Raw genomic sequence first — 22,750 nt, 5'->3', positions numbered from 1 at the left:
GGATGAGGCGGAAAGCGGAATCAATGTCGGTCTAACTAAAAAATGTACATTGGCCAAGTTCTAGTAGGTGTGCAACAGCATCATCGAAAGAACTGTAATTGGCCGTAGACAAATCTGCGTCAATAAAGATAAAGTCGTTAACAGAACAGCCCTTCGGGTAGCTAAGGTGATAAATCATACTGAATTGACCTGTGGCTTTTTCAGAAACCAAACCAATGGGGCTAATACGTAAATTTTTAAAAGGAGGGGAAGGAAAAGGTCCCCGAACACGACCGGTGTCTAATTCCTTCAGTATTTTCATGCGGACCTTGTCAGGTTGGTCAAAGCAGGATTTGAGGTTGGAAGAAGACGTGGCAAGGCGAGGGCCGTGCTAACCCATATTAAAACCATGTAGAAAACAACAAAGGTGTCCAGCAGGGATCGCTGTCGAACACCAGCGGTATGATGGTGGGGTTTTTGGAGCGGGAGGTTGGGTCCATTAGCGACAGATCTCTGAAGAAGCGGAGTTTGAACAGCAGTTCTTTTCCTGGATTTCCCCCGTTAAGATTGTTTAGGATGGTCAGATGAGCCCAAGAGAGGCGAAGCCACCAACGGTGCAGTGTCCTGGACTCCTTGTGGTCGAGTCGCTGTGGCGCAGCATGCACAGGCAGGCGTGGAATTAGCCCGTTTACCTTTCTTCGTTGGCTTCATCTGAAAAATACACCCTAGAAGATGTAATATAAAATTGAACAAAACAATTACGGCTGTCCAATAAAATTAGAAATATGACAAAACACACGAGTGAAGGAATGATAAGATTACTAACAAATTCATGTTTAACAGTTATCCAATCATCAAAAGATACTGTTGTAATATATGTCAAAGGTAAAGATTCACAACAGACACAGTCGCATGTAAACTAAGCCATATGCGAACGTAAACGTGTCATGGAAGCAAAATGAGTGTATAAAGCATCGCATGAAAACTAAGCCATATGCGAGCATAAGTATCATTGGATACCTGGCATGGATATAAACCGTAACAACCAAAAGAAAGGTGATAACGCGTCGCATGAAAACTAAGCCATATGCGAGCAAAAAGTGTGCGCGTGTGGGGGGGGGGGGGCGGTTAGAGCATCACATGAAAACTAAACCATATGTTAGTCAACCATACAGAAGGGAGCATAGTAATAAAACACGTAAACTAACGTGTGCGTTCAATACGAGCAAATATACAGATAAGTATAAAAATATGCACGAAAACTAAGCCATATGCATACATCTAAAGAAATGGTTTGTGGCGATGTGAAGATGTAATGGTAGACAGCACGACAACTGGGCTGCAGTTGGGAAGAATAAAGTGCACGTAACCATTGGAAAAGTGAGGTAAGCAATCCACCAATTGCAACAACGTAAACAAAGAAAAAGGAACAAACAAGCAGATACGTATCTGGTATATCAATGAGTGATGGACTTTCGCAGGGCAGTGACCACAGCAGCTATGATATTGCTAACAAAGCGAAGCTGACCGTCATGAGACAGATGACAGCCATCCGGGGCAAAATTCCGGTGTTTGCATTCGGGTGACCAGAAACCATTCAAACGCCATAAATAGGAACGGCGATGTTTGGTGTGGTTGAGCCTGTCCATCAACAGCATGTTAAGGTCGTCAACTCTCGCATTGAACCAATGTATGTCGACTGGAAATCTGGTATGCACAAGACATGGTTGTCTTTGAAGCGTCTGCAAAACTATCACTTTTGGGATATGGTGAACAAACAATAACGTGTCCACTAAGTCAGTAATGTTCGCTGCAACAGTCAGTGGAGTCACATCGTAAGAATACACGTCATTTGTTCCGATGACAATAACGAGAATATCCGGTCCGAAATCCGAAACTGTGTCCAAATGATGACGTAACGTGGACAGAGTAGTGAAGAAATTTATTTGCTCAATTTATTTCTTAGTTGAAAATTTCGTCCAAAAATGATTCTTATTTTTTTTTATTTTCGTGGGGTATTCCTCCCTATATATAGTAACGGTGCGCATATAAGGATCATTAAAAATTTATCATGTGTGTATGAAAAACATATCTCAATAAAATGTGTTATATACGTGTGAACAATTTAAGCTGACATGTAACATTTGAAAATGTATAATGATTATTCGTTTTTTTTTATCAGGGAAAGGTTCAGTGTTGTTTTCGTTTACTTTCCACGCATTTTACCGATGACCTTTTAATCGTGAGTGTTTGCCATTCCGGTTAAAATGGCGTTTTACTATTTGTAATGCTTGTGGAAACGAAATGGTAAATAAAAGCTGATTAATGTTCGAGATCAATGGCATGTCATTTTGCAAATATTAAGATGTCTTTTAACAGTGTTTTAAAACATCGATTCACAAATGGTAAGTTTAAACATTGCTAAAATAGTATTTATAGTTGATCTTTTCACAGCAACAGTTGGACTCTGACAGGTTACTGAACTAACCATACTGCATTGCAGGCGCGTAGCTAGGGTTAATTTGGGATTATGCAGATCGATGCCTTGTGGGGTAGGTGTAGGACGGGGTATTTTAAATCAGTGCTACACGCCTGCATTGTATTTGTATATTGTATTGTAAAAAAATAATAGTTAGACTAGGATATAATCCACATATGTGTTCAACAGCATCTGTAAAATAAATGTTTGGGTACTTTTCTAAAAGAAATAATCTTGTATATGTCTATTCATTTACCTGTCAAGATTATTTAGAGAAATATTCCGATGTAAAATTGAAGACATATTCAAAAGAACATACAGTGAATGGGTTTTATTTTAAAACTTAAATAAGCGAATGTGTATTTTGAAGGGATTACCAGTTAGACCAAGAAAACTTGCTGGAATATGATACAGGCCAAGTTTAATGCGTCTGCATCTGAGCAACGGGATGCAGACCACTTGGAAAAAGAGTGGGACAATCTGTGCGCGCAACACAGGTCCATCTATGCTGACCACCAAAATCACTGGCCATGACAGGTAAGCTGAGATATATTTCATAAAATAAAACCACCTGAAAATAAATTTGTTTCACTTTAAATTAAATCAGTTTACATTATTATGATTGAAGCAACGACTTCATTGTGCTGAATATCAACTGTATTATATATGCATGCATAGTAATTTTATCATTATTAATAAAATCACAAAATTATGAGTATATGATAATAAATAGAATATACAAGGCAAAAAAGATACCCCGAACCAATGTGTTTAATGAAGGCCTAACAAGTAAAGTTAATGGACTTGTACTGTGTAGTTTTGTTGTTGTTTTCTTATATCTGTCGAAAATCAACTGCATGCAAAGTATGATGTATGTGGTATCATTATGCTAATTCATTGATTTAAGGGATGGGACCATTGTCTTCGAAATACAGCCTCATCACAAAGGCTATGATGGATGTTGTCGGTAGGAGTACTGCCTCTGTGGTTGATGCATTACCTATGGCTACTGACAGCACCTTTAACATGATAGTCAGGTACACCATTTCAAGAAGGATTCTTTTGAAGTTAGATTTGCATTTAAGCTGCAATCTCACACGCTAACCATTTGTTTGACTTCTTTTATTTTTAGTTGTCACCTGTGAGACCTATGTATATGAGAGTCATTCATGTCAAACTCATTTGATTCTGCGACATAAAAATGGCAAAACTGTTTATCTGTGAGAATGCAGCTTTAATATTGAAAACGGCCCCTTTGGCGCTAGCCAGGGACTCTCCATGGTTTGTTTCTGCTAAGTGCATAATTTTATTTCCTATTGTAATAATTGTCCAATTTTTAAAAATGGACAAGCAATATAAGTCTTCAATTAAAATACATTATACTCACAGACTGTGACCCAGGCAATGTGTGTCATTTTGTCATTTTCTGTTAGTTTTTAAAGCTTGTTGTGTTATATTTCTGTGTTAAAGAGTATTTTCTCAAGCCTACCTGTAAGAACATATACATAACACATTTTAAATATCCTGTATTGGGGTATGTTTTACGATGTATAAACAATGATATATGTAATAATACAGCATATAATGATTGACAAAGTCAATGTCTGTTTCATTCTTGAATTTTGTTGAAAATACAGCTAAGTTTGCCTCTCATGTGTCAGCAAAAATTCGTTAAAAAATACAATATGACCGAAACCGACACTTTTATCTTTTTGTTATGTCCATACTTTAATTAACAACTAAGCATAGAAAGTAATATTTTATTGACTCATAGTAATTTTACTTAATGATGAACATATTGACCTGTTGTAGCGAGTTTGGGCTCCTGGTTAGGGATTTGCATAAGGTGTTAGTAGCCACATTTTGCATGGGTAACAACTATCACCCAGTAGGTAACTGTGGTCACGAGGTACATGCCTTCTCTGGAACAGAGCATGAAGTCCACTTTCTTTAAGCATTCTGCTATCATGGGTAGCACCAGGCCATCTTGCAACAATATATATAGTATTGTCCCGGCAATCAAAGACTAACTGTCAATATTTCAGGATTAACTCAGTATCTTTCAGCACACACTTTTACTTTCTTCATCTCTTAACAGACAGTTTGTCCTTAACTTGCAAAATATAATACTTTTACAAAGTTGAAATGTTAGCAAAGATGCAATCTTGGACGAGTTTGAAACTGTGACACATTGCATCAAGAAGTTGTCAATATATCAAGTATGGAAAATTGCTTTTATCTTTCATTTAAATTTTACATGAATCTGAATGTATGCCTTGATAAAGTATTGAACCAATATAAACACAGAGTGTCAATAAAAATGCCATAATGTTATACATTGTTTATCCTAGAAATGTTGTGAACAAAAAAGAGACCATATGTATGCAAAAAAAAATCTCATGAAACTTGGTCAGAATGTTGTCATTAGCAGAACTAAATATGTAGATCAATTTCCATTTCCGATAGGCATCGAAGTCTATCGCTATCAGAATCCAGCAAGATATCTCAATTCAACAAGATTGTTTTCATGAAATTGTTTATGTTATTTGTGACACTGAGGTACATTAAACAATTGTTGTTTTTCCTATGTTCGGAAAAAACAAGCCGTAAACTTATGTTGTTGTTATTTATACCTGCGTGTTGATCGAATGATAACCCATTCTGTTTACATACACTGGCTCATTCTGTGATGGGGCCTTGATTTGGACATGTGTCCCATCTATGACTCCAATAACATTTGGGAATCCTGCTATACCAGAAAAATCTGATTTGGTATCATGAAGTGTCTGTGGTGTCAATGGAAAGTTCAAATATTGCCTGCTCAACTGTTGATTTGCCAGCGCATCAATAACTTGGCCTACTGCTCTTGAGACAGAGGGTTGGGATACATGATGGATATATCCATCATTCAGTTGAATCCCCGCAGTGGCAAGATAGCGCAGTGGTATCAGAATCTTTTCTGTACCATTCATGCTCCTGTTCCTAGTTGCCACAGGACCTATAAACTGATCTAACTCTGCTTCTAAAAACTCTATCCTCTCTCCAGACGGTATCTCTCCAGTAACTGTCTACTATTATAGATATCCAATAAATTTGGTCGATGATTGTTTGCAGCCATTCTGAAAGGTGATTGAATTACATACTATTATGATTTTCCAGCAAACAAATCGCCACACCCAATTGGGTATGAGAAAACATTTTAGAAACATGTACAAACCATCCTAACTTGATCAATGACAGTTGAATAGCTAGTAAACAAGAAATCATTTCGATTGCATAACCTCATGTTTTCCATACATCAATTCGTTAAGTGTTTGTGGTAATGCGGTCAGGTCAGTAACTGTTACAACAACTGGAGTTCAGAAATAAGTACGATCACAGCAATGTTCTGATTGGATGTACATTACATTTGCAATAACGATTAATATTCAAACTATAGGGCTGGAATTTGCCACATTGATTATCATATACATATTTTTAGATACAATTCGAATGCACCAATACATAAAAAGGTGTTAAACAGCTAAATTTACTTTTGTAAAATTCAATATGATGTTAAAATAAATATTTAATACTGATTGTCAAGTATCAAAATGAGTAGAAAATGACCAAATGGCAATAAATACAATTACGACTTGTACGAAACAACATACAAATGTATCACTCATATAATTATCTTTCTTTTGATATTTTTTTCTTCATACGTTAAAAATAACAAATCCATATAAGCATAAAAGATTCAAGAAAAATATCATCAAATCATATATGAAGTGTTTTTTTGAGCAAATAAATTTGAAATTAAACACTGGTATTTTAAAATAAAATATTGTTCAATCATTTCGACAGTACTGACATACATTAATAGAGAAACAACTTTGTTTTACATTTTATTTCTACATATAAAACTACAACAGAGTCTAAATGTATTTAATCAAATTGAAACAAACACAGGATGTTTATAAAGGGGTTCAAAATGGTGTCATCATTATCCAGCTGATGTTAACTGAATTCCATATAACTATTTGCCTTCTGAAAGAAACATGCTTAATTTCGAGATGCCAATTAATATGCCATAACATTGTTACGTACAAATGAATATTTGAATATATCTTACAGATGAAGCAATCAAACTAAGATAAACACTAATCATGTTCAATTTCTTTTAGCAATTTTTATAGTTTTTACAAAATCCTTCACTTTGTAATGACACAATAGATTTTGTACAAAATATATATCACACTTTTCCTCATTTGTGTTGATCTTCAGAAAGTTGCATGATTTCCGACATATGTAAAGCAGCTTGGGCTCTATATCTGATAGTAAACACCCACTCAACTCAGAAGGCATTCAGGATGCTGGAGTAAGAAAATATTGAATTCAGTATTCAATTTCATTTTTATTTTAGAGAAAACAGACTGTGTTTTTCTTAACATAGCAGTTATGTTGAACTTGGAGGCATTAACAAATCAATTGATATCAAAGTAATATTGAGCCCTAAAAGATCTTATTTTTGTACATTGGATACCTTGAATGTACTACTGAAATCTATTGATTCAATATATCACATAAACTATGAATAAAAGCACATAGATAATAAAATGCAAGTAATGTTAATAGTACTCAGTGGGTTCGATCCCCGCCATGAGCACACTGCCGATTTTTTTTAGTTTTTTTTTCAACCAACTATTTAACGTTATTTAACGTTAATTGATATGGTTGAATATGTGTATAAAATGTGCCCCAATCAACATAAAACATAAACAATCTTTACCATTTTTTCGATTGTTGATCTATCACAGGCTTTATTGTGTGGGTTGGACCCAGACCCCCAGTAAGCTCACTGTCGTGCTTGTGTTCCAGCAGTCGTGGATTTGAGCCTCACAATAGGAGCACTTTTCCACCTAGGTTTACTTTAATGTTGGCAGCGGTAAATGGCAGGAGTGCCTTCATTTTCCCTAAAAGTTAATGGATGTGTGCGGGTTGGGTCCAGCCGTCCAGCTAGCTCAGTTGGTTAGAGAGCTTTTGTAATGTTTCGGCAGTCATGGCTTCCAGCTTCATACTGGGAGCACAATTACGGAGGCCACAGGGTTTAATACACAACAGGGAAGGAGGTGGTACATCATACCTGTAAATGAGCTTGCATTGTTGGTATGAATAGGTAAACACAAAAAGAACATTTAGGTTATGCATCAAGATGAAATATTGAATTCAGTGGAAAAAAACATTTATTGAACAAACATTTAAAAAAAAATCCTTCAGCAGTGTTGACATTTGTTAAACAGTGTTAAATAATGACCCCTATACAATTTGATACATTTCAATTTTATTGACTCAACCTAGGCGATCTAGGAATAAACGAAAACATCACAATGATTAACACATACCGACAATGACATTCCCTCATGGCAAATTTTCCAGCGATGTGTTGCGAGCTGACAGGACGCTAAATTTTGAAACTTGAATTTTAAGCCTTACCATGCGGGGTCCGAATATATTCGGACCTAGTTGTTTGTAACCCAATCCATGCTAAGTCTGTATATTTTCGGGCCGGGATATTTACCATGGGATGTTCACCAAATCCTTTTCAAATTTAAATCTTGCAGCAATTTACCACATCAGTACATTAAAATCGCATAGCAAAATAATCTAGCATGTGTCTTAACTTTATGTACCAATAATAGTAAACTGACAGAGAAATCCATAATTATGTATCGGATATTTTCTCCCAACTCCGCCATTTTGTGTATGCGTTCAAAAGGCATCTATAGTTCATGCTGGTTTATTTTTCATTTTAAAGAGTATTCCTTGGTTACAACAAAAATCTCATTTATAGTGAAATATCAAGTTCATTACAAATTGAAATGGACTTATTCAAAATAGTTTTCGGTGTTGTTTTATCTAAATGTTTTGCACAGTTACAACTCCCGGCATCAGTAAATGTCATGTGTTCAACTCTTTCATTGTTTTAACTCTACTATTATCTCAAACATGAAAAGACATGTAATCTACAATAAACACTAGCTTTATATTGACTCAATGACAAGTATTTCCAAACAATTCTGTGATTTAAAATCCATAAACACCACCGACCGAACTTGAGATTAAATTGTAAAACTAGGTCACCGGTGTCAACTTAGAAATTTTACTTTCGATTTCACCACTCACACTTAGTGCACTGTTATTCGATATTTAACCACAAAATGTCATAAAATGTTTTTCTTACACATAATTTAAAATTAGTTGTGTTTACTAATTCGATGGCAGCCGCTGACACTTTTATCTTCCATCTATAAACAACAATATTTTTATGGCCTAAATTAGCGGGGAAAAACAACAATCACGTGACAGTTATTGTTTGTGTCATCTGTTACATTGGTCAATGCTTATTGCTATTGTTGTTTTAACATTTCTTGCATATTTTAATTAATTATTTCATTCAAAGAGTGATATGACGAAATTGTCGAATACGGCTACGGAACAACAAACCAGTCTAGATCTACTGCATTCACACTCTTATCTGTTCGTGTTTTTTTTCGTTTAGCACCAAAATAAATACGGTCGGGAAAATAATATTGAAAAAAAAGGGAATTTTTTTTTTTTTTTGTACTTTTTTTGTTTTGTAAACCAATTTATATAAAAGTGGTGGCCTAATGTTTCCTTTATTTGTTCTCAGCTTTAGTATAATGATGCTTTTTATAAGAAACTCTGTGATCACACAGTTTAAAACCATTTATTTTCTAAGGCAGACAGTATGTGATGATCATAGTTTCAAACAATGACTGCATCGTATCTTTGAAAATTTATTGCATTAGGTGCGCTGAATTGTATTCCTCCGTCTGCAGAAAGAGTTTTCTTTTTTCAGGATTTTTGGGACAAGAGTGAGGTTTATGCACGTAAAGTGGTTTCAGCTCCCAGTAAATTTACATTTTACTGACCGTTCCAAGGCGGTACCTAACAATCCTTGATAAAGATGCCTAGTTTTTTTTGTAGTATAAATGCACTGTGCTGTTTGTGGAGTTTTGTGCTGTTGTTCCATGTTTCTTGTTGCGATATTTTGTTTTGTGTTCTATGACTTTGGCGTTTACCCTGTGCCATTAAACGGGGTTTATGTTTAAACTTTTGGCTACTGAGCTTGTTTCTGTAGTTTTTTCTCATACGTATTCATTGTGTAACACACTATATGGGACAGACTTTGTGTTTTGATTACCAATACATATACCGTTTAGCTTATTATCTGATATTAATTGCTATAAATACTTAAAATAATCTCAATACAATGTATAACTTGATACTACAAAAAATGCGAAAATCTAATTGTGTTACAATTTGCATTTAACATCTAAATTAGGGGACTATTTAAATGTATTGGTTGTTTTAAACTTCTAGAAATACTCAAATTTGATAAAATATAAAGGTGATATCACATCTAAAATCCGATGTCCGTGCGTTTAATTTCTTTTTTGATATATAAAGAGAAAAAGGACAATGATGGCCTTGAGCTTGGCCGAGCGCTAAAAAGGCCGGGCAGCTAGCTGTTATTGAAAGCGTGCACAAAAAAAACGTTCCAATGATACATTGAATGCCCGGATCAGCTCAGCAACTGCAGAGATGCAGTCGCCAAATGTCTATTCCTAACCAAAATCCTAATTTGGTAAGAGTATCGAAAAGGGGGTATCATTTCAACATGTCACGAATTTTGAATTTTTTACCAGTTCTTGATCGGTGGATTAAATTCTTATTTCAGTAATTTGATATAATTATATGAAAAGTATATGACTGCACAATTACAATTGAAACACAGGTTTTATCATTATGAAATAACGAAAAGTTATATAAAACTTTTAACTATTGCAATTTGATATTCAAATTTGTATATGATTCTAATATTACATTTGAAAAACTGGTTTGATCAAAATGAAGTTAAAAAAAGTTTTAGTCAACTTTGTTTTGATTATATTTGCTCTTACAATAGTTTTTACAGCAAAAGGGATTTATTTTAAGGGGCTTTTTCTTCCAATTCAAAAAAATAATCGTGGAGAAAAAGATTGCTGGACATTGGGTATTTGTAACGTATCAAACACTTGCTTCAGGGAGGAAATAGATGTACAGAATATTAATAAATTATGTTCCAATACATCAAATGATATTAACGGAGTTTACCAGGTGGAATTTATGAACCGGATGCTTGCATTTCATCTCAACGAGTTGCCATCATTGTGCCATATAGGGACAGACCGGAACATTTAAAAATATTTGTAAAGGCAATACATAGATTTCTCAAAAAGCAACATATCAGATATGGAGTGTACGTGTTAGAACTTGCTTTACCAATAACTTTTAATAGAGGTCTACTCTTGAACATTGGGTATTTAGTGGCAAAGTCTGAGAAACCGTATGACTGCTTCATCTTTCATGATGTTGATCTTATTCCAACTAACGAACGAAACATGTATCTATGCGACGAAAATGCTCTACACATGTCAACATTTAACAGGAATTTCTTGAAAAGTAACAAATATGCAATGCCTTGCCCTGACTACATAGGAGGTTTGCTTGCTCTTACCGATGACAAGTTTCGGAAACTAAATGGGTTTTCGAACCTATATTTCGGATGGGGAGGAGAGGATGATGATTTGTTTGCTAGATTAAAAGTAAAAAATGTTGTTTTAACTCATGTCAATCCAGACATGGGTCAGTATTATGCATTGCCGCATTCGGCAGACCCTGGAAACCCAAAAAATCCTGCACGGTTTACGCTGCTAAAGAGAACCATAGAGCGAATGGCAACTGATGGATTATCAGAAGTTGGAAATTTATATACAAACCATAAAAACGAACATAGATTATTGTATACATGGGTAAATGTTGTTTTGAACCAAACTGATGTAATGAAATGATACAATGTGTAATTTACAAAATAATTCACCAACCTGATACAATATTCTTACTAACTGGCGTGTTTTGCAATGAAATAGTTGATGTATTAAATAATTGTCTTTACATTTATTGGCCAGAATATGAAAACCAGTGTCCGCCTGGTCAGCGTGGTCACTCGTGCGTTGGATTTATTTTTATATTTTCGTTTCGTTGGATTAAAGGTAGTTTTACATACCAAGGTATAATTGACATAATTGTAGATTTACTTCAGAATAAATCATAGAGCCTAAAATACATGCCAAGGCGCTGAAGGGAGATAAATATACACGCATTAGCGCCCCTCAGATGAATTTGTATTATACGCAAAAGTAAAAAAAAAATCTAAACACTGAACAAAATTGTAAAAGGTAGTATGGCTTTTACAACTTATTACACAAAAATTGATGAAAAATGTTTTTTTTTCAGGAATTTTTAAAAATGTCGTATGTTTTAAAGCATTAGCTAGCAATTAGGTAAAAGGCACGTTTATATTCTTACATTCACTGATGGACCTATGTTGCATTTTCACAGCTATTTTTTGTCTTATGAAGTAAGAATAAATGTACTAGAAAAAGCAAACCGGGGTGGGGGTACACAATAATTAAGTTAAGTTTTTCTTTATTATATTTGTGTCAGTAGTCAGCAACATTATTGACTGCTACTTTATATATTTTCTTATATAATTGAATTTTGTTTGGACAAAAAGCGGAATTAATGAAGACAACCATGCTATAATTTATTTTACACGATCCCTAAACACTCTGGCAAATCCTTATTTTCAGACGTTGTCCAATAAATGCTAAAACATGTAGAATACAATATTTTATTCAGCCCAAATCATCAGACTAGCTTATGAATTAAACCTTAAGGACATGCGTTTTGATACTGTATATATCTTTTGAAACCATTACTTATCACTCAATTCCACATTAATTATAGGAGAATTGAAAGTGATGTATTTGATAATAAAGATATATATTGTTTCACAGCAACTGAAAAAAAATGGTAACAGTTATGTATTAAGTAATATGTCAAATTCAAATTCAAATTCAAATATGTATTGTATGAAGGCCTCCGGCCCATATACAGATATGCATACATAAATACATATAAACAACGTGGAGTTGACCAAGCATAGAATTCACAAAATATTAGTTGTTAATATGGCATCATACATGTTATTCAATTATTGATAAACTGTCTTTTATTTTGTCTGCGTAATACAAATACATAACTAATTTTTGCAAAACTTCTTCATTTTTTGTCAATTCCGGTATGCCTGCCTGTTTCGATAGCAAGGCGATGCGATGAACATCTAAAATTTGCTAAACATTTACGAAATTTATCAACTGTAACACAGTTCACATATAATTCTGCTTTTAAACACGATTGTATATACATGTAAAATTTATTAAGTTTCATATTCTCAGAACAAGTTTGACTCCATAATTGTAGATGTTGATCTTTTAATCTCGTTACATATTCTTTAAGAAAGGCACTTTCATTTACTACATGCTGTGACTCCCAAATATATCCAAAACCATTCCTAAACAGATTCATATGCAATACACTACCCAATTTTCATGACATAGACTATCATACAATTTTAACATATTGTAACACAACTTTACACATCTATCATCAGGAAGTTTCAACATTTTTAACCAATATTTAAGACAACGTTTCGAAGCATATATATGTAAAGGTAAACGACCTAGATCACCTAAAACAGCATCATTACAAGCTTTAGAAGATACATTTAAATACATTTTACATGCATATAATTGGACATTTTCTATAGCATTCATAAATGAGTATGAAGTAATTCCCCAAATTTCAGCACCATATAACATTATAGGTGATATTTTTGTATCAAACATTTTAAAAACACTGAAGACTTAACAAAAGGTAACGATGCAATGCCTTTAAAAAGACAATGTAAAGCTTTCTTAGCTTTTAGAGCAGAATTCTCTGCCATCTTATACCATGACAATGTACAGCTAAAATATAAACCAACATAAGTAAACCCTGATACAACATCTATATTTTCATTATAATATTTCCATTTTTCTCTACTTGCCAGCTGCCCAACTCTTCTAAAAACAACAATTTTTGTTTTACTAGTATTAAATTGCAACTTAGTATCAGCACAAAATAAGTTAAGAGCATTTAGTTGTTTTTGTAGACCTACAACTGTATCAGATAACAGAGCAACATCATCTGCAAACATAAGTAGAAACACTTCAATATCAGAAGGGGACAGCTGAACACCATGTACACCACTTTGTTCAATATAACTATACAACTCATTAATAAAAAGTGAGAACAATACTGGACTTAAATTACACCTCTGTCGTAAACCACTTGGACAGTCAAAACACTCTGTTTTTCCATCCTTGCATCTAATACACATTTTGACATCTTTATAAATTGATTGAATAGCATCCAATAGCCTTCCTTTAACATTTTGTCTAAATAAGCTTGTATATAATTTTGATCTATCCACAGAATCAAACGCTTTTTTAAAATCTATAAAAGCAACATATAACTTCTTACCCTTTGTACTTAAATACTTGCTTATAACAGAATATAAAACAAAAGCATTATCAATTGTATTATAACCGTATCTAAATCCTGCTTGCGACTCCGAGATGGAGTTATAAACTTGAGTATAATAGGTAAGTCTTCTATTTAAAATGCTTATATATATTTTGCTAAATACATCAACAAGGGCTATACCCCTGTAATTATCAGGATTATTACAACTTCCCTTTTTGTGCACTGGTATAATAATAGATAGCATCCAGCTTCTCGGGAACTGACCTGATGTAAATATTTGGTTATAAATACGTAACATATATGGCAATAAATAGAAAAGACCATATTTAAAATGTGCAGGCAATAGCTCTCCGGCTGAAGCTTTATTTAACTTTAAGTCATTCACTGCCTTTATTACCTCATATGTATGTTTATTTTCAGGATTTTTTAAAAATGTCGTATGTTTTAAAGCAATTAGGTAAAAGACACCTTTATATTCTTACATTCACTGATGGACCTTTGTTGCATTTTCACATAGAAGTATAATAAAAATGAAGATAAAAGGCAAACAAACAAAAATCGCCATGGTAACCGCTCAATAGAAAAAAATGCTAAGAAGCATCGCTTTTTGATAAAGGAGAATTGTGTAAGTATATCTTGCATTGATTTGCCTGATATTAGTTGCAACGGTAAACTGATCACCATCAGACAACTCTCAACTTGTAATATAAGTATGACTTTGAGTTTAAATCATAAATATATTTTATTGTCTGAAACCGACTTGCTACAAAAGTATCACATTGAAAATACTAAGATGTTTAGACATCGATGACAAATTCCTGAGAACACTTGACTCTTACGCTACCATGGTAACTGTTTAAAAATTGACGTATTTTTAAATTGACATGGTAGCTAATATAAAACATAAATACATACTGCTAATTGTTCAGAAACAAACTACAGAACATCATTTTTGTTTCAGTTTAAAACCAAATTTAAATTTCTTCTGTGCTTAATTATTGGATTCAAAATGTGCATATCCTCGTATTTGGAAACAAAATGAAGCGACTTTTCAATGCCTCAGTCTCGGAATTATAGGGGCCCACACACCTACCATATTGGTTAACCGAAGAATGTCCTGCCAGATGACAATGGCTATCTATGGCTACCGGCAGCGCGGGTAGCACCCTTTCTCTCTACCCATGTGAGAGACAGAACATCACCAGAGTTGAGAGAACTTTTTGGCCTCCAATACAGAAAGAAAATGGATGCTTGTGATATGATAAGACTTGTTATGTTTGGAGTTATATATAGAGAGAGTCCACACGATACGTGTTGTACTATGCTTTATTCTATTACGACTGCCAGGATGTTACTGTAGTGGCGGGAGTATCTGTAAGGTTCTGGGCATGCGCACTGCATACAATATGATCATGTATAAACATTTATAACATTCCGTTCGTTTTGAGAAAATTTTGAATACTGAATATATACTGAAAGGAAATTGATGAGCGCTTGCATTTTTACAACACTGTTGATATTGTTTTGAGGCAACTGATCAAATATTTCCCACATTTTTATCAACATGTCAAAATGCATTTTAACAGAAAAAGTTGACGGTTAAAAAACTGTTCATATGTTGCTCGTATGATTTATTTTACAAAAATTTCAGTCTCTCATACAGCAAGTTTATTTAACCCATTCATTATTTTCGTACACTGTTGGCGGCCTAACTTCTCGACCTTTTCTATTGACATAATGCTGTCTGGGGTTTGGGTGTGGAATTTCAGTGTCTGGTGATTCATCAGGCAGGGGGATGTACAGGGGAGATCTTGATCAGACGTTGTACTCAAATGATCAGTTCTGCATTTGTTTATAAATTTTCGATTTCGGCGGTAATTTGTGCCGTCCGCGCTCTGTATTGTGTATGATCTGTTAATATACTTGGAAACAACTTTTGTGGGTTTCCAGATATCACTCTTTTGAAACATGACGCGGTCACATGGGTGCAATGTCGGTAAAGGCTTGGCATTTCTGTCATAGTACATTTTTGATTTTTCACGTATGGTTTGCATGTTTTCACGCGCTGATTTGATGTCGACCGGTTTTGGGGTAAACTACTCATTAGAAGTTGGCAAAATCGACCTGAGGCGTCCGGACATAAGAAGCTGCACCGGTAAATATCCGCATGGTGGTGGAGTGTTGCGAAATTCTAACAAAGCGAAGTATGCGTCGGTGTTCGCGTCTTTGGCTTTGCGTAATATACGTTTCGCCATTTCGCGAATCTTCCAAACTCGTCAGATTTTTCGCGTTGTCTGTTTTAATTTGCACGGGACTACCGAATCGGCTGAAATGAACTTTGAGTTTCCTAACCACGGTTTTGCTTGAAATGTTTGGCAAATGATCTATCGCTATGTGTTGGCTGAAAGCGTCGACAAAACCATGTATTGTTTGTTTTCGAACATAAAAGGGTCGTACGAGACATTTTGCCAAGGTCGCTCGGGAATTTCATGCGGTCGTAATGGTTCCTTAGTGTTTGCGGGGCGATATTTCTCGCAAAGTAGGCACGCTAAAACGTGTTCCGTAATCTGTTTGTCATGCCTGGCCAGAACATAATGTCGCGAGCGCGGTTTATCACATTCTGGAAACCGAGGGGATTTATGTGAACGGCCCTCTAAATGTCATGCCCTTGGTATCACAATTTTAGGACCTCTAAATATGAGCCCATCGTCATAACCTAATTCGTCCCTGTGGTTCCAGAACTCGGTGGCTAATTTGTTACACATTTTCAGCTCGCCTGGCCATCCCTTGAGGATAGCCTGCTTAACAGCCTGCAACTGCTCATCGTTTTGCGTTTCAATACGGATTTGTTCTATTCTTTCATCGCTTATCGGTAGCGATTTTACCGCATGTATGTAGGCATACATTTTTGTGAACATATCTGGGTAGGTTTCTGCAACATTATTTCTCGATAACGCGTCGCCGATCGGAATGTTTGATCCCTTTTTGTGAATGACTTCTATGTCAAATGGTTGTAATTGCATAATTAATTTTTGCAGACGTTGTGGGGCTACACATAGTGGCTTTTTCAGGATTGAAATGACTGGCTTGCAGTCACTCTCGACTACGGTCCGCTTGCCGTATATGTGGTGTTTGAATTTTTGGCATCCAAACAAAATCGCGGCTGTTTCTTTTTCAATTTGTGCCCAGGCTACTTGATTGTTTCTTAGTATCAAAGTATGTTAGCACTGGTTTGTGAACATTTCTAGGTAGGTTTCTGCAACATTATTTCTCGATAACGCGTCGCCGATGAAATTAAAAAGAGGTTTGAATGATAACAAATAAATAAATTGGACAATACTGAGTATACGTCTCCGTATACCTCGAGTGTATGGGCTTGTACGGTCTCCGTATAAGTTGAAAATACGGGAAATTATGCTCCTCCGTACACTTTGAGAGTACGGGATAATACCATTCCCGTACACGATAAATATACGGGCGTGTACAATTCCCGTACAATATTATTATGTATGTATGGAAATAAACTAATTCCCGTACACGTAGGATTGTTGGGATAAGAGTGAGGTGTGTGCACTTAAACTGGTTTAAACACCCAGTAAATTTACATTGTATAGTATTAAAGTCGAGGTTTCAATGGTAAAAGGTGCCAATATCAATTTTGGTCAAATATGACACTTTGTTGTTGTTTTTTTCAAGCATACCAAGGTACCCTTTATATGTGGGTAAATTTTCTAGTTCAAGTTCATTCCTTATATGGGCAAAATTGATAATATTATATTGAGCTAACTACTTTCAGGTAAAACTTGTTCAGGTAAAAGGTTGGAAAAATGGTGCTAACTGTACTTGTAACCTTTCGCCACTTAAGTTAGGCTGTATTTATTCAACAACGGAGGTGCTACAACCAGTTATCTCCTTTTCCCAGGAGCTTTTCTGGCTAATTATTTATCTTACCGCTCAAGCTGGGGTTAAATACTAGAAAATTAATGATAATTATAATAAAAATTGTCTTCATGTTTATGAATGTTGGGATGCTTGATTTGACTACTGAGGTGAAACAAATATTTTTGTGTAATTGTGTATTAATCAAGTTAATATTCATACGTCTGTTTTATTAAACTTTACTATATTACTAGAACGAATGTTGTAGTGGGCTCATATTTTGTAATCATACTTAATAATACCGCAAAAGCATCCAATGGAAATTGTTTTTTGGGAAACAGCAAATCTGTTTAATTGTGTACATCATTATTACTGTATGCTTCTGTGACAAAAACGAATAAGAGGTCAATACTGTAAATCTGTATGAGTGCAGCTTTAAGAGGTATTATTATTTGCCCTTATAAGATATCGTACTAAAATCTGGTGATTTGCAATGGTTCTATTAGTATTTCAGTTGACACTTTATATGTTAGTTAAACAATTCCCTGAAGGTCGCTCACTATATTATATACTTGAAATGTATTAATTATATATATGTAACATAGGCAACTATCAAACTTTTATATACTAAAATTTGTTCTGTTTTTTTCTATTGTTGGTGGAATTTGAAATAAATGGAAGGTCTTCTTGAAGCATGATATTTCCCAGGTAGAACCAGTTATTGTCCACAGGAGGGGTGTACAACTGGAGCTCAATGTGAGGGCGGATCGCGCGTCGCCCCTCATCACTAAACAACGCGTACACAACCTGCTGATCGGTATTCATCTGACGCCTGCTTAGGAAATAATCCACGGCTTTTTTCAGCTGGGTTTCGTATCGAAGAATGATATCCCTATTAGCAAACACCAGACCACCGCCGACCCAAACTAGATTATTTCGGAATATATTATTCACTGGCATAGTCATGTGTGTATTCGCGTGGATTACATTCATAGCTACACGACTTTCGTTGTAGCCGTTCGGCCTTCTTAGTGAAAAGTTGTTGATTGCCCTTCTATTTCTGAAGTATCCAACGTCCAGCCACATAACATAATTTGTCTTGAACTCGTCGTCGCGAGAAGCACGGGATATGACATCATATTTTGCGAGCTGTGTGCATGCGTATTCGGGTAAAACTGTATTAGGATAGTGTTTAGGGTAACCTTTTTGGGAAAATACTTTTGATATATTGCTTTGCAGCTGGAAAGCCCAAGATGAGTTTCTTTTGATCAGATGAATCCGTGTTGTTTTGACAGTTTCATTTCTTATGTTCTTCATTAAATTATAGAACTTCTGTGAATCGGTGTATACTATTAACGGGTTAAGCAAATATCTGAATATTTTGCCCCAATTGAGGTAGGTCTCAGTAGAGAACTTGCCAGCAAATCCTTTCTTAAATGTTCCAAGATCGAAATACGCAGTGACAACGGTGACGTCATACTTATTGTACGAGGTAACGTTCTCTATTAAAATATGTCTATGAATATATTTCCTGTCTCCATGTGGTGTCATATCTGTGGACGTCCTGAAGTATGATGCTTCACTGACGGTGTTGTTTGTGTAATGAAGATCCCGTTCAAACTGAAGAATATACAGCAAAATAAAAAAAAAAAAAACTACAGAATGAAGTGTGTACACAATGTGCATGCAACATTTCATGTACAACAGTAATGGAAGGCATACACTCCTATAAACACTTCTTAGAAACAAAGTGGCTATCTCTATTGTCATTTTTAAATACGAGTTTAGTCAGTTGGTTGCAACCATTTTTTAAGCTGTAGGCTCCATAATATTCTGTTTATACAATGATTCCGTGTTGTTAAGGAATACATCACACCAATGACAAAAGTAGAAACATACCGAACGTGTATGTAATGAATCGTGAGTCGCCCGAAATAGGCAATACTTTTCAAAGTCCATTGATATATATATATATATATATATATATATATATATATATATATATATATATATATATATATATATATATATATATATATATATATATATATATATATATATATATAAATGGCCACTATATATGTGTGGTACTACCGCATTACCGTTGCTCTTACAAATGAACTGTGAATATTTTGGAAAACAAATATATATTTTCAGTGGTATATTTATATGATAGTTCGTGGACAATTAACATACTCACAGTGGTTTGATGACAAGAGGTCATATAAGTCATAATAAATCAGTTTAACTAGACAAATTTGATTTTACACATACTTATACATACAACATGTATATCATCAATATTAAACTTTGTCTTAGACATAAAATGAAATATGACAAATTCAAAAGTACCCTATACTTAAGGATTGGTCGCATATTTTTCTTGCGTTGATGGCTGAATGAACAAATATAATATGGACGGCCAGTGTTATCTACATAAGGGCTAAGCTAGTGTAAATATGGCGGAATGAACCCAAATGAATGATTCATATCACAGTATAGGGTACAAATGAGCTTAAGTCACCAATCCACTGTGAACATACCTTGAAAATAATTTCTCCTAAGTCCATGTTCTTCGTGAGGACCAGAACACACCAACAACCCACAACAACCAAAACAACTCGAGATTTAGACATACAACCAAGGCTCCGTATCAATGACCGTACCATTGTTATTTTTTTATGGTAAAGAGAGAATATGCGTGGTCCCTAAATGTTATTATAATTCGTCACGTGACCACGCAACCGGACGCAACCGGACGACCTCCAACACTCAAAAAACAAAATGTCGGCCCCGTGAAGTTTACAATGTTAACCAATATTTCGGTCGGTCTTTACAAAGTCCTTGATGCACACTGTTATTGTAAACCGGAGTAATTTGACTCTTTAATCCTAATAAGATAACCAAGTGTAGGTTAAATTACCGAAATACGGAGATGATTACCGAAATTCGCAAAAAAACGTAAATACGCTTTCTTATAAAACATGTTCTTAAAAATCCTATTCTTATATCAATTATGCGTATTGTAATCAAATTTTACACAAACATATTTAGAAATTATGAATTTATTGACAAAATAAGTTCGCTGATTTAGCTTGTAAAAGTTATCTACCGTCGCCAACCGAAATACGATTGAACGGATATGGTTAAAAGTAAAAGCAAAAGCAAAACAAATACAAACAGTTATCTATAATTAAATATACGAACGCACACTTAGGTTTTTTCTTCTCTGATGTGGTATTACTTTGTTAATGGCAGATTGTAGAACAAAACTGCTGTGGCGAATTTTACCCCAGCTGTGTAAAATTGTTGACTGTAATCTATTTTTTAAATTCTGACTGCCATCGTCAAACCTATATATTTTCTGTCAAAATGCTTTTTGTACTGAAAAATACAAATAATCGGACAAAAATCCCGAATTACACACTGCAGCTTTCTATTTTGGTATTACAAACTAGGCCACGACTACATTTTTTCGATCGTACATGTTCGGTAATATCCGCCATTCCGGTTCTATTTTCAGATTGACCTTTCGATTTTTAGAGTTAAGATTGTAAATGCAGGAAGAACTGTCAATCAATCTGTTTGACAATCCAAACAAGCAAAGTACAAATATTACCCGACAGACCTCGTTGCTTGTGGAAGAATCCGTATCACACGAGACCGAAGCAAACTCGAAGTGATACAACACCATGGATCAATCGACTCACAATGTTCCCTATTTATAATTGATATAAATCGGTAAAACTCAACTTTTAATAAGCCTTTTGCATAAGTCGATGATTTTATATTAAAATGCATAATGAAGATGAAAGAATGATAGCAAGCAAGAATCATCTTTGATGGTTATTTATATGAGACTAATTTTGACCAATCAGAATCCTGATTGCGACCGATCAAGGTGCTTGGTTTTCAAACAATCGACGCTTAGTCTAAATAACCAATGAAAACCTCGCTTTGCTCGAGCGCTTTTCGCGGCATGTGGCGGATTCGTGGTCAAGTGGTGACACACTTGACTGTCAATCCAAGCGTCGAAGGTCGATTCTCCGCCGCACCACTTAAAATGCTAATCGTCTTCCGGGAGGGAGGTAAAATATAAGTCCCGTGTGACAGTTCTATACACTGGGGCACGTTAAACAACTAGGGTAGCTCCAACCATGGTTACATTCTGTCTGTGCACTATGCTATTTCATCAACTTGAACTTTGTAGTTCCTGATTTAAAATATTAACCATCTTTACTGAAAAGCTCAGCTTTGACGTACTGTTTAGTTAATAGCTGACGAGTTGACCGGGTTGTTGAAAAATACGATAGTTCATTTAAAGCCAACATTTCAATTCACTTGCTGGAAACCTTAGCTATTTTGTGAGACATAGCAAGTTGCATCTTCTAGAATCTCTCACAGAATCTCTGCTTTCCTGTTTGACGTAGTTGGAGCGTACTTATTGCTAGGCCGATTGCCGTCATATAGGAAGTAAATGCATCTACCCTTTGTGTTCTTTCAAAGAAAGCCCAGCTTTCTGTTAATTCAGAGGGTCACTGACATAGCAGTAGATTTGGAAAGTTTGAAATTTATAGTCAATAAACCGAGCATAGGCAAAAAGACACAAGGACAATTAATTAATATATATGCACAAAGCTACAGAAACATGCTCAGTAGCAAAAAGTTTAAACATAAAAACGGTTTAGTGGCAATGGGCAACGCCAAAGAAATAGCACACAAATTCACAAACAAGAAACATAGAACAGCACACAACTCTACAAACAGCAAAGTGTATATATATATAAATAATTGGTATGTTTATCAAGAATTGTTAGGTACCGCCTTGGAAACTCATTCTATAAATATTCTGTGACTATTTTTTTTATCTGAATCAAAATCATGTGTACACAATAAAAAGTAGAAGTAAACTTGAGGAAAATTATTATATAGTTCCAT

General features: G+C 34.9%; 1 protein-coding gene across 1 annotated transcript; it reads right to left on the bottom strand.

Moving 5' to 3' along the window:
* Positions 1 to 18,072: 18,072 nt before the first annotated feature.
* On the bottom strand, positions 18,073 to 20,660 carry LOC128218242 (uncharacterized). Its single transcript, XM_052925853.1, has 2 exons — positions 20,356 to 20,660; positions 18,073 to 19,432 (listed from the first exon to the last, which is right to left on the bottom strand). The coding sequence occupies exons 1-2, from the start codon at positions 20,479 to 20,481 to the stop codon at positions 18,440 to 18,442; spliced, it is 1,119 nt and encodes a 372-aa protein (XP_052781813.1). The 5' UTR covers positions 20,482 to 20,660; the 3' UTR covers positions 18,073 to 18,439.
* Between the last annotated feature and the right edge of the window lie 2,090 nt (positions 20,661 to 22,750).

Source organism: Mya arenaria, chromosome 14 (assembly GCF_026914265.1).
Source record: "Mya arenaria isolate MELC-2E11 chromosome 14, ASM2691426v1".
Lineage (NCBI taxonomy): Eukaryota > Metazoa > Mollusca > Bivalvia > Myida > Myidae > Mya > Mya arenaria.
This window is presented reverse-complemented; position numbering and strand designations above follow the sequence as displayed.

Coding starts and splice junctions, on each gene's coding strand:
- LOC128218242 (XM_052925853.1), bottom strand. CDS start 20,481: ATGGTACGGTCATTGATACGGAGCCTTGGTTGTATGTCTAAATCTCGA. Junction 19,433..20,355: donor TAGGAGAAATTATTTTCAAG/GTATGTTCACAG, acceptor TATATTCTTCAG/TTTGAACGGGATCTTCATTA.